This window comes from Eucalyptus grandis, chromosome 7, assembly GCF_016545825.1.
Source record: "Eucalyptus grandis isolate ANBG69807.140 chromosome 7, ASM1654582v1, whole genome shotgun sequence".
Taxonomy (NCBI): Eukaryota; Viridiplantae; Streptophyta; class Magnoliopsida; order Myrtales; family Myrtaceae; genus Eucalyptus; species Eucalyptus grandis.
Window position 1 is genome coordinate 57,098,738 of NC_052618.1, and position 26,908 is coordinate 57,125,645.

At 41.9% G+C, this 26,908-nt stretch overlaps 4 protein-coding genes across 5 annotated transcripts; 1 reads left to right on the forward strand and 3 right to left on the reverse strand.

The window, feature by feature from the left end:
• Positions 1-1,713: 1,713 nt before the first annotated feature.
• On the reverse strand, positions 1,714-7,178 carry LOC104450927 (probable L-ascorbate peroxidase 6, chloroplastic/mitochondrial). Of its 2 annotated transcripts, none has more exons than XM_010065645.3 (12): positions 6,850-7,178; positions 6,351-6,494; positions 5,752-5,872; positions 5,578-5,678; positions 5,380-5,467; positions 4,637-4,704; positions 4,464-4,550; positions 3,189-3,263; positions 3,024-3,101; positions 2,834-2,938; positions 2,255-2,326; positions 1,714-1,968 (listed from the first exon to the last, which is right to left on the reverse strand). In XM_010065645.3, exons 1-12 carry the CDS (start codon positions 7,090-7,092, stop codon positions 1,816-1,818), a joined length of 1,335 nt encoding a protein of 444 aa, XP_010063947.2. In that variant the 5' UTR covers positions 7,093-7,178; the 3' UTR covers positions 1,714-1,815. The 2 variants fall into 2 exon arrangements, with proteins under 2 accessions (XP_010063947.2, XP_010063948.2); XM_010065646.3 differs by having other exon boundaries at positions 1,714-2,121; positions 6,850-7,176.
• Positions 7,179-11,913: 4,735 nt separating this feature from the next.
• Positions 11,914-13,429, reverse strand: LOC104452372 (dnaJ protein homolog 1). The gene is made up of 3 exons (XM_010066837.3): positions 13,172-13,429; positions 12,487-12,920; positions 11,914-12,358 (listed from the first exon to the last, which is right to left on the reverse strand). Exons 1-3 carry the CDS (start codon positions 13,427-13,429, stop codon positions 11,914-11,916), a joined length of 1,137 nt encoding a protein of 378 aa, XP_010065139.3.
• A 3,168-nt stretch (positions 13,430-16,597) lies between these two features.
• On the forward strand, positions 16,598-22,433 carry LOC104450925 (replication factor C subunit 3). The gene is made up of 9 exons (XM_010065642.3): positions 16,598-16,931; positions 17,299-17,515; positions 19,026-19,105; positions 19,198-19,357; positions 19,872-19,953; positions 20,810-20,939; positions 21,038-21,101; positions 21,180-21,248; positions 22,130-22,433. Exons 1-9 carry the CDS (start codon positions 16,718-16,720, stop codon positions 22,227-22,229), a joined length of 1,116 nt encoding a protein of 371 aa, XP_010063944.2. The 5' UTR covers positions 16,598-16,717; the 3' UTR covers positions 22,230-22,433.
• A 54-nt stretch (positions 22,434-22,487) lies between these two features.
• LOC104450926 (NAC domain-containing protein 2) lies at positions 22,488-24,634 on the reverse strand. The gene is made up of 3 exons (XM_010065643.3): positions 24,391-24,634; positions 23,999-24,273; positions 22,488-23,320 (listed from the first exon to the last, which is right to left on the reverse strand). Exons 1-3 carry the CDS (start codon positions 24,548-24,550, stop codon positions 22,847-22,849), a joined length of 909 nt encoding a protein of 302 aa, XP_010063945.1. The 5' UTR covers positions 24,551-24,634; the 3' UTR covers positions 22,488-22,846.
• Between the last annotated feature and the right edge of the window lie 2,274 nt (positions 24,635-26,908).

Here is a 26,908-nt window from a genome sequence, read left to right on the forward strand (position 1 = left end):
TATGAGAGTATTTTAGTAAATAAATCGAGCTCGGATACGAGTCAAGTACTGATCAAGTCAAGTCAAGCTTGGGTCACCAACTTTTGTATTACATGTAAATAGATTAAAACAGTTTAAATGATCAATTTGGATCAAATCATTTTCGTCTCAATCCAAACTTGACTCAATTCACTTATTTAACGGCCCTATTATCAACTTTCATGTCTCAAACCCCCAACCCCCCAAAAACCCCGGCGAATGACATTCCATGTCACAGGGGAACTCACATCGTTTCCTCGTTCACTAAGGTGACTGCGTCTCTCGTGAACCAGCAGATTTTTCAAGCCCGCTTGTCACGGTAGAACGGTCCACAAGGCCTGTCCGGCAATCACTCGTGGTCGAACACCTGTCGCTGCGAGTCCTAATCATTCAATTCAGCAGCCCACGACAAAGTCCATTGCGGTAGCCTCCGTTACCATTTCGACTTAGAAAGAAGTGGTAATCACCAAGTCTGTATGGTCGTCGAGAAAAGGAGAACTTGACCTCGAGACCATATCTGTCGCGTGTCTGACATCGTCTCGACTCTCAAGTGCTTGGTCCCGTAAGTGAGAACAATTTCGTATACGTGAGATACCAGTGTCGGACAGGGAAACATAGATTGTGGATAAGATAGAAAAGAAAATTACAGCAAGCTAACTCGAGTGACATGAAGATCTCGCACAGAGATTTTTCAAATAATTAGTACTAGCATTGCGAAAGGCGCTGCGCGCGTGCCTGAAGAAGAATGCTGGTAGTCAGATCAGACTATCCTAAAAGTGACACCAAACCCACCGTTCCAGTTTATATCCCGCGGACCACTATACATCGTGGAGCAGTTGAGCCCTTCATTACCGGGCTCCTAAGGGGATGTTAGAGAATGACTGGTATAGTCGCTTGCTCCAAGTCACGCACGATGCTTATCGTCCATTCATGCTGTAGCAAGCTGTTCGTTATCCTTGGTGTGCAGAATGGGGAAATAAAATCACTTAGAAGTGAGTTCTAATAGGACTAGAAATTCAATACTCCATGTGAAAGGAATCACAGCAGGACAAAATGTAAGCGTGGGTTGCCTTCTGAGGAGGGTTTAATTTGATCAGAGTCAACAGGGGAGGACACGAGCTGGCCCGGGTGACAAAGAACTGGTGAAGCTTCCATGTAAAGAAGCCTGGAGATTCTGAAGGTGTATAAAGGAAGTGACCATCAATTAGTTGGCATATTGATGAGGCATTCATCAATCAAGGATTGCTTTCCTCACTGCTTACTCATTAATTTGTGGAATGGCTTCTGCTCGCACTACATCTGTACCTGAGTAGCTAGCGTCTTGCTCAGGATCGAGGACAGCACGTTTCTCAGGAGCGAGGATAGCATAAGCCACAGCCGCATGATACATAATAGAGTAAACAGGCCACAGAAAGTAGGATTAAGAAGGATACATGTTGCAACTTGCTAAAGTGACTTCGATTGGATCTCTTTATCCTTCAATTTAAGCTCTCTCACTCCAACAATTAAGCTTGATTGCAAGGATTATATTAAACATTTTCGGAAGAAGTTGAGCTAGTTCTGGGCCCCTTGATGATGATTGGAGAGGCCAGCTCATTCATTACCTTGAGAGGATTCACCATAAGCAATTTAGCAGTGAACTCTGTTTCTTAAGCATTCCAAGACTAATGACTGTTGGAAGCTCATTAACTCGGCTGATAAAGAACTGCCTCAAAAAATGGATTGAAAATCAAAATTATTCAAATGCAATCGGATTGCATACAAAAAATTGCCGTACTCACAGGCTCAAACACCAGTTCAATTTACTACTAGAGATGACAAGAGTGCCAAAGCAGCAATGACAATGATTATGTTCAGAAAATAGTTGGATTGCAGGGGCTTATCTGGGCTGCCACCGAATCCTTCATACTCAGCTCGGATCTTCTGCTTCATAGCATCTGACAGTTCTCTCTGCAATTCAAATACGCAACACGCGTTGAATTTTATTCCTCCTTTCGCTAAGACTCCCCAAGTTTTAAGAAGTGGTTTCACAAGATTGAAAATATCTTCCATCTTTTATTTATAAAAGACACGGCACAGAAAACGGGACATTGTTTTCTAATCCTGCAGCAAACCATAAGAAACAAGGAACATGAACAATTTGCAAAGAAATAGTCTCTCCGTTAAAGATCACATAATGAAAAGGAACTCTCTGTAACAATGGAAGATCAAGATGTAAGTTATTTCTTAGTATAACCTTTCCAGATGAGTAGGTGGCAGCCACAAACTTCTCCGGTGCAGCTTTAGCAGGACCATCTATCACGATACCCTGAAAGATTACTCAACGTAAGCTTTAGTTTTCACCACAACTCTAACCCAAGTTCTGTATAAGTTAAATTGCAAACTAGTAAATCTAGACTGAAGAAAAACTTGTAAATCTAGACCCAAGAAAAATTTGTAAATAGGTAGAAGCGCTTGTTATCTACGCACAAATTTTTCATAACAAGCCAAACATCAATGCTGATAAGATGAACTTGATGGTTATTCATGCCGTGCAATATTTGGCAATAAAACTACAATTGATGCGTCTCCAAATGGGAGGCCCCATCAATCCTGCAAATTTCACTTGATCCAGAGGCCAATGCCATCACAACAGATGGTCAAATAGCCAACATGAACGTCATGGAAGAATTTCAAATATTCGGACAGTTCTTATAGAACTTTGGCCATTGGCTCCTTAAAAACTTAAAATTAAGAAGGCATTGGAAATGATTCGAACACGGTCCAGCGTCACTACAATTAGCAAAGGAATGACCATAAGAGAGCAGTGACAAACCTCTGGAGGATCAAATTTTGCACCAAGGTTGCTGAGTTTTGCATGTGCTTCAGCATAATCCTTAAAGAATGCTTCCTGATCTTCAGCGTATTTCTCAGCATAGACCTACAATTCGCTAACATTCTTTAGAAAGATAACTCAAATTTAGAGACTTCTTTTGTTTTGGAGCTTTCAGAAAAACTCTTATTACCTTGAATGAAGGATCTTCAAAAAGAACACCATCAGTTGGCAATACCAGCAGGTCTTCATCCTTCCGTTCTTTTATATCCTGCATGAAACATCAAGTTAGCATCCCACTTGATTCTGAATCACCACCTTCCCATGGAAAAAGTACGTATGGATTCAACTCGCAAACCTTGAAGTATGAGTTATCAAACTTTAACCATTGCACGGTCCACGACTGTCCACCTGGTGCTCCTGGTCCATCTTTCTGTGATACGATGGAGGCCATTACGATTCATGAAGGCCATTTATACTATTCTTAATCATTTCAACTAAACTATATTGTTGAAAATAGTCATATAAGTTCAATTCAAGCAGCCATTAATTTGTCCACTGGGGAGAAACTTTTCCCAAGCTTCAATGTCCACAACCATTTCTACTGTCGGTAAGAAAGGCACACGTACAAAACTAATATAGCTAAGATAATAATGCCTAAGGATATTTGGACACTAACACAAGATCAAGTTAGAACAGATCATAGCTGAGGGGGTGGCTTAAAGTGGGAATAAGATGAAAAACCTTTCTAAAGTAGTTTGGACACAAAAGGCAATGGCCTACAGATGATAAAGTAAGAAGATGTGACATTACAATGGACACATGTAAAAGAGGTAAATAAGACCTAAAAGACATGGATGGATACTTTTTAGAAAGATGCCGAGTTCTTGAGTTTTATAGAGGATTTGATACTACACAGACGGTAATGATGTAAACAAACTCTTTAAGCTGACCAACTAACCCCTAAAATGCTTGCTTCTTGTACTCCTAGAAGAAAAGATCTGCAAATATCAGTTGATATGGACCTCCTCTATGGAAATTAATAGACAACTGTCATCCTTAACAAAAGAGACTCTGAGGCGCAAATCCCATGGCAAATATGGCTATTGAGATTCATTAACGTGGTCACAAGCCACACTATAAATGGCTACTTTTTCTGGGCATCATCGTGACCATCAAGCCAAAATATTGTAACCCAAATCATGAGTCGCAACTGTGTGAGACAATGGAGATTACAAGCACATAAAAGAATTTACAACAACGTCCTTGGGAATATCAATCTATTTCTGATGGTTGATCACTGATAGAACGCCATCCTACTGCACAGCTCCTTAAGTGCTTGGAGCTCAATGAAATATTGTTTCTAAATCCAAACATAACATTTCTGTAGTTTTTCACATTTAATGGACAAGACTATGACCATCAGAGTCCTGTTCCCTGTTATTCGTTTAAAGATGATCAAGAGTTCATAACTCTAATTGTATATCGAGGATAACTTTCAATTCACCAATGGTAACCATGGAAAATACATTCTCGACACTATGCATGCTGTTTCAGAATTCCTATGGCAAGTTGAGTTTGTCAAATGATTAGTACGGAGCATTACATTAATAAATAGAAAGTAATTAGTTACCGTGTACTTTGTTTCTGGCTTGCCCCACCCACTACGTTCTGGTCTTGACCTTCCAAGAGTGTGTGCCCCAGATAAAGCAACTATTTCCTGCAGAACAGAGAATTCATAGTCTCAAGCACATGAGATACACACAAATAGCACACAACATCCCATTAGGTAACGATTACAAAAACCTTGTCATTTAGTCCCATCCTGTAGAAAACTTCCCGGAGATGATTGGCTGGTGAAGGGGGGCCAGCATCTGAAAGAAAGAACTGTTCAGTAAAAAGAGAAGAAATGGATTGTTCCAAGAGGAACCGACAAAAACTTTTTTTCTGGCAGAAGTAGAAAGTACACTAATAAGTGAGACAAAAGGATCCGAGAAAGAGAAGAAATCAATCACTGGAGACAGAATAAAAAAGTGAAAACTCCAGACGAGAGATAGAAAATGACTTCTGACCATAGAAAGGACGGGATATTCAAGTTCATTTATGTGTGATAAAGCGCATCTAAATGCATATTCTTTTTTTTTCCAAACAATGCTTTGTTTCAAGAGCTTACCACGCATACGAATGTGATCCATTCAGAAACAAAACACAGACCTAGGATGAATACATCTCTTGTTGCTTGAATTTTTTTAGTAAATGCCTAAATGAATCAAGTCATCTAGAACTTCATCTGTTGCCCAAATCAGCAAATTACAGTTCTTTAAAATTACCACCTTCAACCTTAAGTACAAATCTCACCTAAAAAAGAAGCCTTTGCGTGTTAGGGTGCCCACTCAGATTTATCATAGAAAAAGCAGTCGAATAATCGGCACATCACAACAACTTGCGCGAGATAGTTACAGTGCTTCATAGAGCCAAATTAGTGATCCCCTAGTACAACAAAGCCGAGTGGATGTCTACTCTTTAATGAACAACAATGTTTCACTCACCAGGAAGCCTCCCTTCTTCAGGGCACTCCTCAGGTTTTGAGACATCAACTCTTCCATACTTCATGGGAATCTTGGGACCACCAGCTTCCTGAAGAATAAAGTAAAAGGAAGAACATTTTCACAAAGAACGAGTGAATCTCAGGTTACATATGGCTTCAAGAAATCTCAGGTTAAGCAATTAAGAGCACAAAAACTAACCTCGATAGCAGTAGCGCCAGCCAGCTGAAACAAGTCTGCATATGTCACACTGGGATATTTTTCTTTGATTGGCTCAATAAGTTTTAGTGCATTTACAAGACCTGTAAAAGCTAGTTTTGAGAGAAGTTCAAGAAACAAGTCATGCCACCCGTAGTATCACTGCTAAATTATTACCAGCATTAGCTGCATGCTTAAGCTCAATTTCAAACCGAAGACTCCCATTAGCTCCACCTCTTTTAGGCCATTCTTCAATGTTCTTATTATAAGTACCAGCATCATGCCATCCCAACCGAACCTGTAAAGTACTCATATGTCATTAACGGCAAATTCTATTTCCTTTTCCTACAAAACACATGTAATGCAGAGACTGTCAGACCTAGTAGATTGCATAGACGAGTGGGAACATGGTGATTAGCCACTTCAGGATTTACAGTTCTCTGTTGTCAGCTAGCTAAATGGATGGGAACAATGTAATGAAGTTTCAAAATCTCAGGTGCTTCAATTATCCATAGCATCTCAGAGGTGTATTTTCTCAACTAAGGGTTCATTCCAAAAATAGATATGCTTTCTTCAGGGGATAGATGAATCTGTGCAGTAGGCTAAACACATTACAATAGCAAGAGCAATTTCGTTCATTCAGCATCATCTCATGCCGCGATTAAAGTATATATCTTCCAAAATCACTGAAAATCAGAGCCGGCTAATTCAAACAAATGACACAAACAGGCAGAATAAGAACTAATCCTTTTGCAGAGGATACGAAGGCACGTTACCAGAAGAGGATGACAGAACTTAGTCTTGAGAAGCTCCTTAATTTCTTCCCTGGCGCCCTTCAGCTGCTCCGGATCGGAAGCGGCGCATTTGGGAGACGCGGCTCCGCTGTACTGCGCGGCCAACAGGTGCATGGACGGCCTCCTCTGCATTTTCATCACGAGTCAAGCCGAAAACCACTACGGAAGCAGTACGAGGCGACGGAATCGAAACAGCAACAAGGGAACAGGACCGGAATGTACACGATCCACACGCGCTTATCCAACGTAGACGACTTAAGCAGAGCTACGTCCGGACAGACGCACTCAGAGAGAGACCGAACCGAAACGCAGCTAATCGAGCAAAACAGCGAGACAAAGCGACGCACGATCACCACACGCGAATGCTCACTCAGGTCCTCCTCGACACAGAGAGGAACGCCCAAACCTAAACTCGAGCCGGTCGAGGAAGAGGCGAGACGCGAGATTCGAGGAAAGAAAGGAAGCAAGGGCGCGGGCGTACCTGGCTGAGGAAGAGGCGAGAAGCGAGCGGGGACGATCCGCGGAGGCATCGGAGAGAGGAGAGAGGAGAAGCAGGGGAGCGGCCGGCGGAGGAGGAGAGGGAGAGGCGGGCGCGGGAGGCGGAGGGGAGGAGGCGGGAGGCGGTGGCGGCGCCGGTGAGAGAAGCCATGGGCGCCGTTGCTGTCGACGCGGATGGTGGCGGTGACCAGGAGAAGGACTGCGGTTGGAGGGGGAGGAGTTGCATTTTTTTTGTTGTTGTCGCTTTTCGTGGGCCGTTGGAGGATCACACGCGCATTTTTATTCGCTGGCTGCCCTCTTCCCTTTTGTGGCTTGTGCTCGAGCCCAGTGTTGGACCGCGAGTGGGTCGCCGCTGGGGATATAATCCCAATTCTTTCTTAACACATCTCCAAAAGACAACATTCGGGGCATCTAATCTTCCAAAGTCCTAATTGCGATTCCACGCCTTCATCGGTCACCAACTAACTAACTAGGTGGGTCGAATCGAAATTTTAGTCATATATATCCGACCCGATCTATATATAGAAACCGAGTTATATTACTAAATATTTTCATATTTAACCAATTTAAAAAAAATCATACCCAAATTAATATAGAAGCATGGAGCGAATGAAGGAGAGAGAGTAAAAAGAGAATCTACGATAGATTAAATTTAGATAAGTCTTGAACTCATATAATATCAATATTTTGCCATTCTAAACTTATTTTTAATTCATTTATTAAATGCAATCAATCTACATCACTACTCAACTTATGAAATATGAGTTAAAAAATTGGTCATGAACCCATTTTGACTGGTTTGCTTGTGCCGTGGCCCTGGCCCTATGGCTTCATGATATAAATTGTCATGCAAAATTCTACTAATGACATTCGATGTTAATATGGGAATGCAAAGATATGTTTTGTTATATGACGATTGAACATCGCATCTCATCCAAAAATGAAAGACAAGTTGGGCAATTTAGTAATACTGTAATTTCTTTTAAACATATAATGTTGTTGTCTTTTAAATCATTTGGGAAGGGCGATCTCCCCACCTTTTCAGATATTGAGGTAAGGAATGCATGAATCAGTGAGTGAGCAGAATTTCACAATTTGGGCACAGAATATAGTACACAAAGTGATTTGTAAAATACATATGGGATAAGATAAAAGAAAGAAATAAAGTCATTTGGAACTTTTCCATAACGTTTAAAAATAATTTTTCGACTGAAAAACTGATAAAAATGACATCTTTCTATTTCAGCTTTTTATGCTACAGTATTACATTAGCTTTGAAAATGCTGATAGGAAGTGGGATTTGTTTAAGCGTGGCGTCTGGACACCGTTTGTGGTAGTCGAAGGGGCAAAATGGAACACCGCCGTTATGACGTAAGCGCGTTCGAATGCCTCCAGTAATGCCGCCGTGTCTATTTTGAAACATTTGGAGATTAGTGGACCCCACATAATTTTATTTTCATCTAATTTACCTTCTAGCAAAATCTTCTTTGAACAAGTCATATTCCGTGGACCTAACTTGTCATTCTGATAAAAAAACAGAGTTGTTCACATCAAAATTAGAAAATTCACAAGATATTACTTTTTCACGACTCAGCATCGAGTAATTAACTAAAACCTAAATATTTTTTCACTAGAGTGACTTTCTTGTCTTAACAAATCGTTTTAACAATCGAAAATTGGGGGTGTTTAGCGTGATATCAAAGGCAAAACCTCATTTTATATCAAGTAAAGATTCGAAAGTAAAGCTTTAAAAAGTAAGACGTCTTATGAAACACGCGCCTGCTCGATAAATGTGGAACTTGACACGGGTCAAAAGATCAAAAGGGAGTAGGAAAGTGAAGACATTTCCTAGCCTCTACTCCACACGATAGAAGTCAAAAGTTAGGCTCCAAGGAGTAAAGTCGACGACGGACTCGAGTCCCTCATCCCTTTTCATGATTTGATGTTTTAGTGCAACTTTTGTAAAGGTTAATTCTCACCGAATAGTTTTTTTTTTCAAAATTTATTATGCTGACCAAATTTGCATCAAATAATTGATGTATTTTGGAGCAAGTCTTAGCATGTTGATTCATGACTCATTGACGTAAATTTTTGATTATATATGAATTGTAATCGAATTCAATAACTAGCCTATTTTTCTTTTAGTGATCTCCCCCGAGCCAAAGCAAGGATTTATGCCTCACTTTCCAACAAGTGATGCCACTATAGATGGTTGATTGATGGAGCTTACAAGATTGATGTCTTGATGAAAGATCTCGAAAAGGAACCTTTATTATAATCATCAAGGTTGTTTGGTGAAAATTGTTATGTGTTGTGATGTTCAACAACAAAACAAAGAATCGAGTCAAGATGGATGGGGACATAAGGACACTTGGATTCAGGGGGAGAAGCTCTAAAACAAAGAGACTCACACGGTAGGAGTTCATTAAAATGAGCACACAGGAAAGGGTGCTAATTGAATCCCACCTTAGAAAATTGTTGTAATCTAGAGCAATTGATTGTCCTACGATTCACTATCCTAAAATTTTGAGGAAATGGTATCCGATTGGGTATGTGAATGAGATCGGCCTATTGGACATCTCTCTTGGTGATCTCCTTGAAGTGAGGTGTCGAGCTTTCGTTGCTTGTTCCCAACACCCCAAATTCGGGAATTGCGGCTTTTTTCTTTTTGAGCTTGAGTTTTTGCATCAAATAGAAATTTACGATAATGATGGAAGTGTGAACGCAAAACATCCTGGCAGATTCCTTGGTACATTATTCAACAAGAAACTGCAGAATGCTTGTCATTTTCCATCCAAGTTGCAAACTTGTTATCCAAGCCAAAAGCCGCATATGGATGAGGATGTTCTCTCGGACAAGCTTTTGTGGATGCTAATGTTTCAGAGTGCCTGTCTTCTCAAGAGAGAATACTTTGGGAATGGTTAGAAAAAACTAAAGAATTAGCTAAACTTTCATTTAGGAAAACAACACCAAAAAAATGGTAGGGCCCTGCCCTTCCAACTATTGTCAGAAAAAACGACGAAGGTGGGGTAATAATGGTTGGCCCTCACTAGCCTCGAGCCAAATCAGGGTTGGGCTGATGTTTGGAGGCTAAGGGCGCGTTTGGAAACAATTTTGTTCCATGAACGGATTTTGATCCGCAATCATTCTTTTTTATTTTGTTATTGAGAACAATTTCTAAGCATTTAAAGCCGTTTGGTAATCGTCTAAAATTTATGATTCTGGAATATAATTGTGTTTGATACCGTGCTCATTGATTTTATTCCAAATCAAATTCTTTTAATTTTTAAATATTTTTTTTATTTTTTTTTATTTTCTTTTTTTTTTTCATTTTTTTTTTTTCTTTTCTTCCTCTTTCTCCTATTCTTCTTCTTTTTTATGGATCGATGCCGATCAAACGAGGGCCGGCGACCTCATCGAAGCGTTACCGGCCCTCGGCGAGGTCGGCCCTTGTCGGTTGAGCCTCGCCGACAACTGGGCGAGGCTCGCCTAATCCCACCAAGGCTCGGCCTCGCCCGGCCGGGTGGGCCCGCCCGCCACCCCGGTGGGCAAGGCCGGGGGAGGCTCGCCGAGCCTCACCGAGCCTCTCCGATGGGTGGGCTTGCCTTCGGCGAGCTCGCCGATGGGTGGCTTGCCTTGGCCCGGCTAGCTCGCTAGACCAGTTCCGACAATTGGCGGTGGCGGCAAAAGACGGCGAACGGCGGCATATGACGGTACGATGGTGGATGGCGGCAGCGGGATGGCGGTTAATGAAGAATAAGAAGAAGAGAAAATAGAAGAAAAAAAGAGTTGGTTTTTTATTCTTAGATTTGATCCCGGAACAATAATTAACTTTTTTATTATTTATTCTTGATTTTGTTCCAAATCTACTTTCGAGAATAAAAAAATAGAAATTTATTCACATGAATAAAAATTTTACCAAACGCAATTTTGTTCCAAACTACTCCTAAGAATAAAAAATCAAAAGCGGATACTATTTGGATGGTTACCAAACAGCCCCTAAGGAGGCTTGCCTAGATTTGGGTGACGTTAGCCCTCACTAGTTTCGAGCGAGAGCCAACCACCATTGTCATCATCGGCCCCTCCAATAATGGCTGGCAGCAGCACCATTCCTCCTTTTTCTTTTTTAAATAAAATTTTTGCTCTTGTTTTTTTTAGTGTTTAAATCTAATTCAAATAAGGTTTGGAGAAGAAAATATCACATAGAGTAGAGAAATTAATTGAAAAATGCTACGTTAACATTTTTTATTAAACAAATTGACGATGTTAACAAAACCGCATAATTGCACAAATTTTATAATTTTTAGGATTTGATTTTTGAAAATTTCAAGATTTGATTGTGCTTTAAAAATTTTAGTTCACTCATCCCTTTTTTTTTTATCAACTTTTTTTGACACTTATTAATACAAATTGAAATATACCGACATATAAAGAAATCTATATTTTCGAGCACAAAACAAAGAATTCTGCAAGCTTAAAATGTTTCATTCGTGATTAATTTGACACCTTAATCGATGCATGCACAAGATAACTTTTTCTTTGGAAAATGTGTTTTATGCTGTATAAACTATATAAACCAAGTCCATGTCGACCATCAATTATTTTGATCCTACGATGAATCTCACGTAATCAATGGTAGAGATGATATTGATATGGCCTCTAAGATATTCGAAGAAGTCCAAGATTGTTGAATGTATCCCCTCAAGTTACTTGAAGATTCAATGTAGAATTATGCAGTAACTTTTCTCTCAAATAAGGAAAAGATGCCCTCTCGTCCCTTCTGAAAGAGGAAGAGAAGAGAGATCATTAGCAAGAGGTAAGAATACACATGCATGAACTTTGACATGGAGCAAAACCCAAACCATCACTAAAAGTTCACTCTCTGATCAAGCAAACAGCTTCGGCTCTACAAAATCTATTGCAATGCCTGCTTTGACTTCTATTGTAAGCCTATACACCACGAAAGTCCCTCAGCTATGTAACTTCTACAACAAAACAAGCAGCGATGTGTTACGTAGAGAGCCGTGACAAAACCGAGGCTTCTCCTTCAAACCGACCCTTCCAGGACGCCGACGATCTCGGCTCGCTGGTCGGCGGTCAAGTCTGTCGGGAAATGCACTAGGAAAATGACCTTCAAGTCGCCCCTCCGGCCCTGCTCTTTCGACACGGGCATGCCGTGCCCTGCGATGACCTTCTGGTAGCCAGGGTGTATGATCTCATCCACCGTCAGGTCCAGGCTCTCGCCACCCAGCAGCGGGACCGAGATGTCGCACCCGGTCAGGGCCTTCACCAGCGGGATCTCGACCGCCAGTTCCAGGTCGTCGCCGTCCCTTCTGAACAGGCTGTGCTTTTTCTCTGCGATGACAAAGGTTATGTCAGCCGGCTGAACGCCGGGCCGCTCGTTGCCCATGCCCTGGAATGTTATTTTGGTCCCCTTTTTCCATCCCGACTTCACTTTTATCGTCAGTAGTTCTTCTTCTTGAATTATTTGCCTGCAAAGAATAATTCATCGTTTGATAAAAATTACACCTTGCCGTCTTCAGGGTAATATTGTATCTTGCTGAACAAACCATGTTTCTTAAGTACTTTTTTAGTTGTTTCTGTTAAAAATAGAACATACCCAGTATTCGTAAGGACGTCTCTTGTCACCTTGATCTTCTTCATGCAACCGTAGCACAGCTCCTCGAGGGTGCACTGCAAGGTCCGCTCGATCGCCGGAGGCTTCAGCATCCCAGTCGAATTGGAGAACATGATTGGCGTGGAGCTCATCCGGCTCGAGCTCCTCGAGAGTGAGGTAGGGGCAAAGGTGCCGGCATCGGTGGTGCTCCTCCGGCTTGCGCTCCTGGAGATAGAGGAGTGCGCCACCGGCAGCTGGCTCCTCCGGCTCACGCTTCTTGAGAGAGGGGACGGCATGGAGGTGAAGAAACTCTCTTTCCGGGGCCCGAAGCATCCTCCCCTAGGACTCTTCGGCTCATCGATGCCGTTCCGGTGACTATATCTGTAGCTGCGGATTCCATTCATGCTATCTTCTTCTTGATCGATGGAACCAAGTTCCTGGAATTGATAGGGATCATACTTTTAGATCATTACGAATTATTTAACCAACAACCATCACGGTTCATTCATATTCATCGACCAAGTTATCGAAATCCCATTTTTTTAAATTCAGTTTCATGTTGGTGCAATCGACATTGAAGAATCCTAGGGTCATTGGCCGGTAGAAACTTCGTTCATAATCGATCCCTTTCCATCACACATATCGATCTTTAGCCTAACTACCACGTAAAAGGAGAATAAACGCGCACCTCGTCGTCCTCTCTAATGGATATGGAGGTCGGATTCGCTTCGACGTCGCTCGACGATGAATCCGTGGCGGCTTCCACAGTCTCGGGCACGTTTCCAGCTCCAATGCGGCGAGGGGACGAACGCCTATTGGGATTCCATTTCGCCCGGAGCGATCTGTAGGCTTTGGAGATTTCAGGAATGCAGCCGACGCGGACGGCGTCTGAATGATCAACCATGAGTGAGAGGGAGAAGGAGAGGGAGAGGGAGAGGGAGAGCATGCGAAAGGATTGCAAGGTCAAGCATGCGCGAGCCGATATAAGTGGGCCTTAGATTAGACAAATCCGTTGTAGAAAGATGAGACAGGGTTGTTCGTTCTCCTTGGTATTTTAACATCGGCTTTTTGCCAAAAAATTTAAAGCATGAAAAAATGAACAATAAAATTTCCTTTTTTTCGCCCGAAATCACCAATTATTTTCATCTAAAATGAGGGTTGACGCCACGGCTTGCGTAATTTAATGCAATTTAGATTTATCTAGAGATGAATTGCATGGCTACTACACCCGAGGTTACTGCGCATATGATTCTTGGCAAAATAGAGCATAATCTTGTTCACCAAAATAACCCTCGAGCTTGTTGAAACCCATGTGATAAGAAGCTTTCCATTAACATGAGATCCGATTGATTTGACTGAGATATCGAGGTAGCTATCCAATCAGTCCTATAATTATTATTCGGATGTTGACTCGTTCTAAACTTTTTGATTTGGTTGATTTAGTACTGAATTTTTGTGCAAAATTTCAATATAGTCATTTGGTTAGCGTATTTAGGGAAAGAAGACTTATATTGTATAGTATTCATTAGAGAGTCCCTTTGTAATTTATTATATATGACTCAGTAAGTTTTTTATTTTTTAAATTTTTATCGCCGAGTAGCAAGAGAGCAAAAGTCATTTTGCAAGGCAGAAACTGTAATTTTCTGCTATGATCATGTCGTATACTAATTGAATTAGGGCCTAATACCCTAAAACCTAACTTTAGGTCTATTCCTAATTCTACCTCATTTTTTTTTTTTTATCTCATAGAAACCCCTCAACTTTAGGTCTTGCATGAGATAAGGGTCTAGCGAGATTTTTATTTTTAACTTTTAACTTGAGTTATTTCTTAACAAAATTTTAGCATTCTTAATTTTTTTTAAACCTAATTTAAGTAAGATTTAGTAGGAGTAAGCAAGACAACCCGATCAAACTGGGAATTGTCCAGATTGGACCGAAACGACTGGTTTTGCACATTTCCGAGGAGTGCTGTCGATTCCCGATTGCATAAAATTGGAATTGGTAATTTTCGGTTTGGTTCTCCATTCTAAGGTGGGAATCGAACCAATCAGACCGGGCCAACTATATATGTATTTTTAATTTTCTTTTTAGAGTCCGTTCTGTTTTATAAAATATCATGTTTTTGGAAAACATTTTTCTAGAAGTCATTTTCTAGGAAAATAACTTTATTTTCCGGTGTTTGGCCGAAACCTAAACTTCGAGTGGAAAATATTTTCCATCGTTTATTAGCTAATTTAATTGTTTGGGAAAAATTAACAGAAATTGAATTTTAATATTTTTAATTGACCAAAAATTAGTTTTATTTTTTATATTTTTTAAAAGAATTTTTAATTATTTGTATTTTTAAAAATTGAAATTTTTATTATTTTTTATTATCTCTTTCTTTTTCTTTTCCTTCCTTTCCTTCCTCCTCCTTCCTCCTTCCTTGCCACCGCATGCCTTCTTCCTGATCCTTCCTCTCGCCACCGCATGCCCGGATGATGGCCGATTGCCCTCGGCACCACCAAGACCCGGCCGCTAGATCCGGCGAGCGAGGGCGAGGCTCGGTCGATCTTGGTCGAGCTCACAGCTTGCCAAAGCCCGGCGAAACTCTAGCGAGCTTGAGCGAGGCTAGAGCCCTACCCAACTCGCCGCCTCGCCAGATCGGGCTAGGTGGAGCCTCGCCGGCCTGGGGTGAGGCTCGAGCTGGCTTGCAGCCGATCGTCAGCCGCCGCCGTGACCGGCGATTGGCCACCAAGGAAGAAGATGAAATGGAAAAAAAAAAGAAAGAAAAAATTAAAAACTCGATTTCTTTTAAAATAACAGAAAAGGAAAGGAAAGCATAAATGCGTTGGTGAAAATAAACAAGTGGAAGAAGTTATGGAAAATGTTTTCCTCTTCTCAAAAGAGAAAATCATTTTCCACAATGTTAAGAGGAGATTTTTATTGACCGGAAAACATTTTCTTTGACCATATGTTTTCCACCATTCGAACACTGGAAATTCTGAAAAATGCTTTCCAAAAATTGTTTTCCGCGAAACAAATAAACCCTTAATTTCTTAAAACATCAACTAAAACCCCTAATCTCCTTCTCCAGTCCCCTCACGCGGCTCTTTCCCTCTCGCCACATTGCCCCATGCCTCGCTCTTCGATCTTTCGGTCTTTCCCTCTCTTGACTAAGCCAGCGAGTCATGTTCCTCTCGCCTCTCCCTCAACTCTCGGTGCCCTTTCGCTCTCACGTCTCAACTCTCACCTCCTCTCTTGCTCTTTTCAAGTTTGTTTTGAAGCTTTGCCCTTTCAATTGGTTCTAGATTTTGGGTTGCGTCCACGTCTTGCATTTTTGTGCGGTTAATTGCGATGAGCGAACTCGTAGTTCAATTTGGTTCATTGCAACATCTTTGATGCTTCTTGCGTGGTTCTCCAAGCACTCGCTGTATCGTAAGTTGGCCGTCGGCGGAGGTGTCGCTTGGATCAAAGTCATGATTTTGGGAAATTCAGCTGAAGGTGAACTTGAAGTAGGAATTCATGGTTGAAGTAGATGATCAAATTGTGAAGTAATTGGTTTTATTGGATGAGACGAGCTTGAGCCCGATCCCTGGTTCTAAGCTATCCGGTTCGATCCCCATTCTAGAAATCGAGAACCATTTTTCTTAATGTGATTCTTGGTTCTTGTGCAGGACTTGATCGAACCGAGAATTGATTTATGGAAGAAAATAATAAAAATGTCACATATAAGAGATAAAATAATTAAAAAAAAATGCCACATTAGTATTTATCTTTTTAGCAAAATTAACAAAGCTAATACAAAATTTTGAAATTTGATTGTCTCTTTTAAAAGTTCAGCTAGTTATAGGACTAACGGTTTGCTTATCTTTAAATTAGGCTAATGACAAGAAAGTGACAATTAACGTATTTGCACTAAAGAAGACGAGTATAAATAATAATCCATGCTTGATTCTTGACTCAATTGGCGTTTAAAGGTAATTTAATCAATTAATTAAAAATAGGATGCGTTTTAGCCCCCAAAAAAATAAAAAAAAAAAAGAAAAGAAAAGGGGGAAGGACTGAAATAAACCCCGACAAAAAAAAAAAAAAAAACAAAAAAAACAGAGAAACCCCAAGAAATTCCATTGGCGCCATTTCGAATCCGGACAAGAAAAACCTTCCCCTTCCTTCCTTCCTTCCTAGCCCCTATCGAGAGAACCAGCGGACGCCCCCCGCTCGACCCGACCGACCGACGATCCGAACCCGGAGGATGACGACGGAGGTGCCCTCTCTCATGGACATCGACGGCGGCGACGAGGGGCACGCCGACAACAACCACGGCGGCGGCCCTCCGAAGTCCGACAAGGGCAAGGGCGCCGCCGTCCCCGGCGCCTCTCCGGACGGCAAGGCCGCGCCGTGGGTCGAGAAGTACCGGCCCCAGTCGCTCGCCGATGTCGCCGCTCATCGCGACATTGTGGACACCAGTGCGTCTCCCCTCTCTTTCTCTCTCTCGCATTCCTCCTTTTTTCTACTGAGGTTTTTTTTCCGGTTTCGCTCTGATTTTTCGCTTTGTTTCTGGAACTAACGCCGGAGAAAGAGGGGGAAGAAAGTGAGCTTTAGGCCTGCGTAGGGTTCTTGTGTCAGTCCTATTGAAGGGGTTTCATCGATTCGGTGGTTCACTGAATTGGTTCAGTCGTATCCCGGTCGGTGTTAGGGTAAAGTTGGTGTCCAAATTAGGGGATTTCGATTCGAGCTCTTTAATGTGATGCGTCCTATGTGATTTGAAGTCTCTTCATTCTCTAGTTTTGAGCTTTGACTTGTTCTTATGTGGGTATTGGGTGTTTTGGGCAGTTGATAGGCTGACGAATGAGAACAGGTTGCCGCATTTACTGCTGTATGGCCCTCCCGGCACAGGGAAAACGTCGACCATCCTGGCAGTGGCTCGCAAGCTTTACGGGGCGCAGTATCACAATATGATCTTGGAGTTGAATGCGTCTGACGATAGAGGCATCGACGTCGTGCGGCAGCAGATTCAAGACTTTGCTAGCACTCAGAGCTTCTCATTTGGGTAACTATGAATTTGCATTCGCTGCTACAACCTGTACCCTTTGAGTAACTGGTGTGATTACTGGCTTTTTGGCTCTTTGGAACCATGATTGGCGCTCTTCCCCATGCGTAGAAATTTACTCGCTTGAGATTTTGAATGTGCTTCAGTTTTATCTATTCCTGGAGTCATGAAATGATCTTTTGTTTGCAGTACGTTTGATATTTCACTGCACTTAGAGATGTTATATACTCGTACATGTTCCTACACTCTACCATGCCATCATAAGTTCGAGATGGCTTCTTTGAAGTACCATTACTGGAAAGAAACAGTGGCACATGAACTCAATATTCCCAAACTTCTCAAGAGTGAAATTTGGATCTTGAGGGCTTGTATGTATGGGTTGACGCTGTCTGTGTAGCATCTCAGTTTAGGTTTTGAAACTTTGCATGATTGTGAACCAGTTGTTTTTGTTAAGGAAGTGTTGCTTGTGTAAATTATGGCGTGCATCGCTTAATTTCTCTCTAATCATGCTTAAAATAAGTAGGTCTTAAGCAGCTATATGGCACTGCTTTTTGTTGAATAGTATTGGCAATCAAATGGTCTGGAGTGCCGCACTATTTTACCAGCTTTCTAGTATAAACATTAATAGGCAAAATTCAACCCTCAAGCAAGCCAAATGTCAGCAGGTATGCAAGTATGCATTGCAAATGAAATGGCATGATTCCACTGAGTGAGATGGGAAACAGTGAAAGTAGTACAAAGAAAAACTTGCAGAACAGAAAATGGAAAGAAATTGCTTGAGATGTTTCCCCTCTTTCCATAGATAGATGAGTGGTATTGGGAAAAAAGATAACCTGGAGTTGACGTGAGGCCCCTAAAAAACGAAAGTTAGAAATTTCTGCTGGAATGTAGAATTACCGACCTCAGTTCCGAGGTTTTGGAGACTGTTGGTGTGGTTATAGTTTTGTGACAGTTCTGGGTTATTGAATCCGCATCTGACTCTACCAAAGTTGCAGGAAAGCTCTGTTCGATTGAGATCGGTGAGGCTGAGGGTGAGCTGATCTTACGTATTAGTTTCTATTACTTGCTGCTGTGATCTTGGAGCGTATGTTATTAATATTAAAGCCCTAGACTGTGACTATGAATACCTTCTATAAGAGTCTTTTGTTGTTTGGTTGATTTTTTATTCAATTTTTTATAGAGCACTTCCAAATGTTCTTCATTGCCAGAGATGGCTTAGAACTCACATAAATGCAACTGCACTCTTCATTTTAGTTTGTGGAGCAAGAGAATATCTTTTTCTTCTGAACTCTTTGCACTACTGGATGACCTGATTGCTTTGAAGCTCCTGACTGTCTATGTAAAGTCCTCATCTAGAATCTAGATAAAGACATCTTAGATGAAATGTACCGAGTACAGATGCTTTGCTTGAACATTTATCCTGGCATTGCTTCAAGCATTTTGTTCTTGAGAATTTCTACCTATATGATGGTCATCTGAAACTTTATGCATATGTTGGTTAATCTTGCAGTGCTAAGTTGTCTGTGAAGTTAGTACTACTGGATGAGGCTGATGCCATGACAAAAGATGCCCAATTTGCACTACGTAGAGGTCTGAACATTATGAGCCCATTACCACTTCCAACACAAGTGAATTTACTATTTTTATTGTAAACTTGACTCATTTTATTCCCATCTGTGCAGTGATCGAGAAATACACAAAGCACACTAGGTTTGCTCTTATCGGTAATCATGTCAACAAGATTATTCCAGCTTTGCAATCTAGATGTACCAGATTCAGATTTGCTCCTCTTGATCGCATCTACGTTGCAGATCGACTGAAACATGTCATAGCAGCTGAGGGGTAACTTTGGCTGTGCTCGATTTACATTTTTCTCATCTTTTGTGTGTTCTATGAGACTGTGTAGTAAGCATACCATTTTCAACCAAAATTTTTTCAATTGACTTTTGAAAGCAGATTATTAATGCCATGGGCTGGCTTGTCCTTCACCCTTTTCTTATATCTTATGTGTACCCTGGAAAGATTTCCTGATATGAGTGTTTTTTGGTGGGTGAACTCATTAGATTTTTCTTAAATGACCAAATTGTTCTCCTTGTTCACTCATGGAGACAGTCTGCAGGGGAAAAGTGGCAGACTGATCTTTACTTTCACTAAAGAACTCATGATGCATTTAAGGGATTCGTTACAATGGTTTACATAATAACAAAACATCTGATCAATGTGTTGGGGTTTAGGTTGATTACTTCCAAAGCTGGGGTTTTTGGCCTATAATGATCTACTTGTGTCAGTCTGGCAATAGTTATGTTCCTGAGTGTAACAAAAGTTGAGAGTTATCTGATTATTGTTCTTTCGATAGGCTTGATGTAACCGAGAGTGGCTTGGAGGCACTTGTACGGCTCAGCAATGGTGACATGAGAAAGGCTTTGAACATTCTACAGGTTACTCTCTAGACATGTCCATGACCAGTGGATTTGCATGTTCAGACACATTTTTTGAAAATTTAGTGACTTACTGTCTAGAAAGCACTCAGTGAAACCATGCATCTGATGCTAGATGCTCATGATTGCTTGTTTTTACCTTTGCTTGTTGCATCCGTGTTTCAATGCGTACAATTTTTTTCTCAAAGCGATTCTCTGTTCAGATGCGTACGCACAGAATCACCTTTTTAGTTGCTTCTGCTTACCTCTCAGTGTGCATGTTATGTTATTTGTGTTCTTCTGTCTGAATTATTTAAATTTATCATCAGCTACATTATCAGGGATGGTTTTATAGTGGACACTGTTTGTGCGGAACGCTGCTTTGGATCCATGTTCATATGGTGGGACTTGTCCTGCTGTTGTTGTTGAACTGCAAGTTCCAAGTATGAGTGCACATGATATATTACTCATGTTGATATGGGTGAAAGAAAGAACACAAACTGCACTTTTGTTCAATTTCTTTTAACCTCTTTTGCTTAACTTAAAAACCATATGTAACTCATGAACAATTTGCCCTTGGTGTCAACTGTATGCTTTATGTTATACCAGTTTATGGTTCTGCTGTTCCGCTTGTGACCTGCTTTTACAATGCTCTAGCAGTGAAGAGCTGATTCCTTGAGGTGATGAGTGATAATTGCTGTTGTTTCTTTAGCTGACCTATTGTTGTTGTCATCCTTTAAATGTAGCATCTTAATGATGCTGCATGGGGGAAGATGTTAACTGCTGAAGTTTCCTTCTGGTGCCCTTCTCGATTGATGCATCTCCCATGCTTCTGTGTCACTGGATGTAAAAAGAAATTCTTTTATCTTTTGTGCAGTCCACGCATATGGCTTCTCAACAAATAACTGACGAAGCTGTCTACCTCTGTACCGGAAATCCACTGCCCAAAGACATCGAGCAAATATCTTATTGGCTTCTAAATGAATCTTTTGCTACAAGTTTGAAACGTAGGTTATTGCCACCTCTGTTTATCACGAAACTCTTGTAGTGGGAATATTTGTTTGAATTCATATTAACTTATTTTGCTTTTGGTATTTCTTTATAGGAATATCTGATATTAAGACGAGGAAAGGTCTGGCCTTGTTGGACGTTGTTAGGGAAGTGACGATGTAAGTACTGTGTGGCTTTTGAGGGACATTTTCTCTGCCAATGAATGGATCATGACATCCAGAGGTTCTTTCTTGTAGGTTTGTATTTAAAATCAAGATGCCGTCAGATGTTCGTGTCCAGTTGATCAATGACTTAGCAGACATTGAGTATGGTCCCCCTCTTAGTTCATCTTGTGCATTTTATGATCTATCCATTGGTTGCTACAGGAGTAAAAAGTAGAGTTGGACTGACAGGATCAGTTGCATTGATCAGCGTGTAAAACCATTAAGATTCTTAAGGACCATATCTTACACAGTGTATATCAATCTTAAATCCACGTAGATAAGCACTTCTGCCTTTATGAAGAATCTGGGAACGAGAAGTTAAGAAAGATACCATAAACAAGTGATATAATAGATTTCTGAATTTGAAGGACGAAGGGTTCTTAAAAGTTGAATAGGGTACTGCCTTTTCTTTATCCAACCAATTAGTCTAAAATCTTCTCAGCCTGATCTAAACTGAACTACATTGTGGCAAGCACTTCTGTCGCTAATTTAATTGTCATTACTGAAATTGTGGTCCATTCTACCATGTCTTAGCCTAAGAAGTGTCATGCTTTAGTCGGTAGAATAGTTTTGTTCTTTTTCTTTTGGCCCAATCCTGATAGGCAGTATAGGTAGCAGCTGTCACCGATAGTGACCTTTCCCTGTTGATGGCATCTTATCTTTGTTATGGTGCATTTCGGTTGGTTTGATCTGCTATGCCATGGACTGGAGTTAACCTGGCATCCACAGAAGGGAATCGCCAAAAGGAATCATGATTGTGTTTAGGGTTTCCAGATTTCCTTACTTTCCATTAGCCAGGCGCTTGTGGTACTGAAAATTATAAATTAAAAGCATGGAAACTCTAGGAAAGAATAATGTTGACGGTCCTTACGGGTAGACGAAAGCTTTTATGCTTTGATGTCTACTTCAAATTGCTGGTAAATGTGATTTGACATTCGTGGTTCATCTTTACATCTTCAAACGCGACTATGGTTTCGCTGCAGGTACAGGTTGAGCTTCGGATGCAATGACAAATTGCAGCTTGGATCGCTCATTGCCTCTTTCACACATGCTCGCGCTGCGCTGGTTGCTGCCGTGAAGTAGACATGCCGTAGCTACAACTTGTTTCTACCCCTGGCCTTAAACATTTATCCGAGTTGTATTTTCTGTATCGCGCAATGAAAGTTGGATCTATATTTTTAGAGTGCTTTTGTTCGGTGGAGTAGTAGCGCTCTAGAGTAATGCACAAGGGTGATTGCAAATTGATATATTACCAAAGGTCACAAGCAGTGCTTGATGCGGTGCCCATCATCTCCGGCATCAATCTTGGAGTCCGTTCATGTCTTGCTAGATAGAGCAAAATGCATTTCAAATAGATAATTTCATTATCGGTCGTTAGATACAATTACATCTTCTCAAATCCTCTCTTACAGCCTTGGATATTGCGCTCACAAGAAGAGACGACCCTAACTTCATTCATAGACTAATGGTTTTTGTATGCATACACGAAACATGCATATACACAGATGATGTACACAAGCTATAGGCGACTAAATCTGCTGCTACAATTAAACGTCCAAACATCGCTGCCCGGTCGAAATAATCATCTCCCGGATGCCGCGCCCGCACCAGCGCACTCATGGACTTTGCGGTCTCGTGCTACCGTCGCGTGCTCCGCCAAATCTGGCTCGGTACGCTCGTGGTTGTCGAACGAGAAAAATTCAAAACGGCTTCTGCAGGTACATGAACATGTCCTGCAGCGGCGACATCTGACCGGCGGCAGCGCCGCCAGTGAAGTACCCGTAGCTGCACCCGCCCCCGAAGTCCAGCATGCTCTCCCATTCATTCTTCCACCGGGGCTCGCTCTGGACCTCGCACGCGAGCTCCGGCGTCACCACGTGCTCGGAGCAGCTCGAGTCCGTGTGCAGCCTCGGCACCGAGTCTGACGTGTCGAAGTGCACCAGATCGTTCAGCACGGGGGGCGGCGGGGGAGGCAGCGCCGGCATCGTCAGGACCGGGGGCTTCTCGTCCTCGTACTCCGTGAAGCTGCTGGCCGCCGCGGGCCCCAGAGACTGGATCGCCACCGGCGCCGGCGCCGGCGCCGGCACCGGCGGGGGCTGCGGCTGCACGTGGGGCTGCTTCTTCTCGATCGCGCCCTTCTTGTTGTATATGCGGCACAGCACCCAGTCGTCAAGCTGCCGAAAGAAAATTAACCCAAGAGTAAGACCGCTGATTCAAATTACGAAACGGCCCCCCGAAGTCAACATTATCCGCGCGAACGGTCAACAAAAATTAAAAAAGAAAAGTCATCTTTCATTTTCCGGACATCGTGGTCGTCACCCGTGACTTGACGCGAGAGAGAGATAAGAAGGGAACAATTTTTCCCACCACTTCGCTTGCCTTAATCGAAAAGGAATCGCCGTCGGCGCACGAAAACCTCGTGCCATAAAAAAAAAAAAAAAAAACAAAACAAACATTCACCCGTCGCGCCGTCTCCGCACGTGCGCTTTTTCAACGCCGGTCGGCGTCCAACCCGTACGACTCACGGGGGACGCGAGGGCGGCTTATGTTGGGGAGGTCGGGGGAAGATCGAAGAGGAGCCCGATCGCGATGACGTCATGCATGACGCCAACGCAAATTCCACCCCACCACCCCCACCCCCCGGAAGCATATTTTATTCCTAAGATCAGCGGGCGGGCCGGCGCCGGGGACCCCTGATCTGCGAGGATCCGATTGGGATTCCGCAGCGAATGTACGTTTCTACCCCTCCCCGGACACGACCCAATAATAACAACCCACACCCCAAAAAAAAAAAAAAAACAAAAACAAAAAACAAAAAGGGAAGGAGGAGAAGGGCGGGACGTTGTTCATACCCTCAAGCTGTTCTTCTTGCGGATGGATCTGTCGACGTCGGCGAGGCGGTACTCGTGCATGATCCAGTTGGTCTTGTCCCCACGGGGGGCCTTCCCGGCGTAGAACACGAGCGCCTTCTTGATCCCGACCGGCTTCGGGCTCCCGATCGGCTTGTCGGCCCCAGTCGCCTTCCAGTACCCGCTCCCCGCCGCCCGGTTCGGCCTCGACCCATTCGGGTACTTCCGGTCCCGCGGCGAGAAGAAGAACCACTCCTTCTCCCCGTACAGCGCCAGCCCTGCACCCTCATCCGAAAACCCGAGAGACCCCGTTAGACATCGGGAGCTGGCGGCGACAAAAAGGAAAGCCAAAAAAAAAAAAGAAAAATCCGGGAGTTCCGGTCGATCGTACGTACCGGGGAGGTCCCAGGGGTCGTGTTTGTAGAGGTCGAGCTCGGCGATGATGGGGACGGCGATCGGCTGCGAGGTGCAGCGCCGGACGAGGTAGTGCATCACCAGCTCCTCGTCCGTCGGGTGGAACCGGAACCCCGGCGGCAGCTCCATATCCACCGTCATCTCTCGCCGCCTCTCTGTCCTTCTCTCTCTCTCTCTCTCTCTCTCGTCTGGAGTATCTGCTCAACTCTAATCTCCGTCGGAGGTTGAAACTTAGGAATGAAGGGAAGGGAGAGGATATATAGGGGGAGGAGGGGGTCGGGCGGTGGGGCCCGCGGGACACGTGGCGCGAGGAGGGGGAGAGGGCTCTAGAGAACACGTGGACGGTACACGTGGAGGGCGGGAAAGTGGTGTGCGTGCGTGTCCGTCGCCCACATGGTGGACTCGATTTTGTCACTGCTTACGATACTTCTTTTGGACTCTTGTGCCTTTTTTTTTTTTTTTAATCATTTTATGGTGTAGTGTGTGCGCCCAGTTGGTGCCTACACTTGCCTGAATACATACCCAAACAGACAAAAACCAAAAATCACGCGTATTATTTTGTGCTTCCTTTTGTTTTTTTCATGGCATTTTATTTACTCTAATTGTCTTACCACATAACAAAATGGGTATGTTTCATTGACAAGGGCCTTCTCGGCTTACTATGAACACAATTTTTTGTTTTGTTTTATGAGGTGTGTAATTCATATTTAGAACATTAGAGCTCCCCTTGTGACCATGTTCGGTAATTGTCCAAAGACAACATTTGAAGAATCCACATTAAATTGCCAAAGTTATCGTCTGAGTAGATCATGTCCCATTTTTCCTATTTGATTAGAAAAAGAATTAAAATCATAAAAAAAAATTAAATTATGACTACTATAACATAAATACCTCATATTATGATTATACATGTGTGTAGTAGCTGACATAATTTGAGGATTTTTTGAGGTATTTGTCCGTAAAAAAGAAGAAGAAGAAGCTTTTTTTTAAAATCGTGTACAATGCGGATGAAACTGGGGGAGCTTTGGACGTAGACAAATTAACGGTGGAGAGGGGGGGACAAGTCAGCAAGTATGCTTTCCGCGTGGTCGTGTTGATTTGTCAGCATCCCACAACCTAAACTGACAAAAAGTGTGGTCCTGGTCCTTGACGTTTAACAACCATTTCGTCGCAGCGAAACATGCGCTGCCACGCGTGTATACAAATAAAATTAAATATTGTTCCGTAATAATTGTAGAAATCGCAAAAGGAAAATCGTTTCACAAAATACGAATATTCAATTCGAATGATTATCTGACCAAAAAAAAAAAAAAAATTCCAATGATTATGATTTATACACACACACACACACACATTATTGGGTTAAATTTTAAGCATGTAGTTGGTAATCGAATTTTCGTATTCCAAAGAATTGAGATTGTAAGGGAGAAAAATCTTTTATGGGTCTTCCTTATTTTCAGCTAATTAACCTTTTAGTTAACACGTTTTTTCACCTTTTGTGAATTTGTCGATGTTATGTGGTTCATTTAGAGAAAGGGTGAACCGTGTGTTATAGGTAACCTTTGTTCCATCCTAGTAAAATGAGGGTTTTTGAAATGGAGATTAAAGGTGGTGAGGAGGATTGGCCTAATTTTTGAAGAGGAAATTGGTATTTGGCCTATTTTCTAAGTACTCACAGATTTAACTGGATGAAAGAAATACATATAAGATAATATATTTAATAGGTGATCCGATTATTTGAATGGTGAGGTCTAAATCTGATACTTTGAAAAGGTTTTTAGGTTATTTAGAAAGATCATGTCGCCGGAACAATCAAATAATGCAAATGTGATGCATTTCATTATTCCATCTAAGAGAATGATCAACTCAACATTTTTATACTCCACGATTAGTTGGATGGATGGGTGTCCTGATTTGCCTAAAATTTTTGTTCAATATGTTTAATTGTCTTTTGACCTTTTCCCTTTCTAGGTGGGTGTTGACTTCTTCGATGATGGTAGAAGTTACTCGAATAATCATTCAATCTTTTGTTAAAAGATGATTATTTGATAACAAAAGCCGAAAATCGGATTACTTTGCAGAAAGAAAAAAAAAATTGTTTCTTAATAGCTTCTACTTAAAAGCTTAGATCTTTATGGCATCCAAGTTGGCAAACTTCCTTTTAGATCTCTCCATTTTAAAAATCTTATGAGCATATTATACTCATTTTGAACCGATAGTCCACATCATATTCATATCATGCTAACCTAGTAATATTTTTCATCAAACATCACTACCAAATGGAAATTACCTTGCCTATCTATTTATTTACATTTATACAATGTCTAAAGCCAATTGTTGCTCTAATAGCATAACTCTCAAATTTGGTGCACACTTTTCAGATGATCAACTTACATCCCTTCTCAATTTTAAAAGAAAATGATATAAGCAAAAGCTCGATATAGCTTAACAGAGACGTAACAAATCTTTACTATCATGTACACATAACCTCACATTTTA

Excerpts from the sequence above, each read along its gene's own strand:
- LOC104450926 (XM_010065643.3), bottom strand. The coding sequence starts at position 24,550 with ATGACGGTGGATATGGAGCTGCCGCCGGGGTTCCGGTTCCACCCGACG. Across the intron at positions 24,274-24,390 it reads CGACCCCTGGGACCTCCCCG|GGCTGGCGCTGTACGGGGAG; the intron begins GTACGTACGATC and ends ATGAGGGTGCAG. Across the intron at positions 23,321-23,998 it reads GCAAGAAGAACAGCTTGAGG|CTTGACGACTGGGTGCTGTG; the intron begins GTATGAACAACG and ends TTCTTTCGGCAG.
- LOC104452372 (XM_010066837.3), bottom strand. The coding sequence starts at position 13,429 with ATGCTCTCCCTCTCCCTCTCCCTCTCCTTCTCCCTCTCACTCATGGTT. Across the intron at positions 12,921-13,171 it reads CCATTAGAGAGGACGACGAG|GAACTTGGTTCCATCGATCA; the intron begins GTGCGCGTTTAT and ends TATCAATTCCAG. Across the intron at positions 12,359-12,486 it reads GACGTCCTTACGAATACTGG|GCAAATAATTCAAGAAGAAG; the intron begins GTATGTTCTATT and ends TATTCTTTGCAG.
- LOC104450925 (XM_010065642.3), top strand. The coding sequence starts at position 16,718 with ATGACGACGGAGGTGCCCTCTCTCATGGACATCGACGGCGGCGACGAG. Across the intron at positions 19,358-19,871 it reads CATGTCATAGCAGCTGAGGG|GCTTGATGTAACCGAGAGTG; the intron begins GTAACTTTGGCT and ends TTCTTTCGATAG. Across the intron at positions 21,102-21,179 it reads GTTGTTAGGGAAGTGACGAT|GTTTGTATTTAAAATCAAGA; the intron begins GTAAGTACTGTG and ends TCTTTCTTGTAG.
- LOC104450927 (XM_010065645.3), bottom strand. The coding sequence starts at position 7,092 with ATGCAACTCCTCCCCCTCCAACCGCAGTCCTTCTCCTGGTCACCGCCA. Across the intron at positions 5,873-6,350 it reads AGTTCTGTCATCCTCTTCTG|GTTCGGTTGGGATGGCATGA; the intron begins GTAACGTGCCTT and ends AGTACTTTACAG. Across the intron at positions 3,102-3,188 it reads TTGATAACTCATACTTCAAG|GATATAAAAGAACGGAAGGA; the intron begins GTTTGCGAGTTG and ends TGTTTCATGCAG.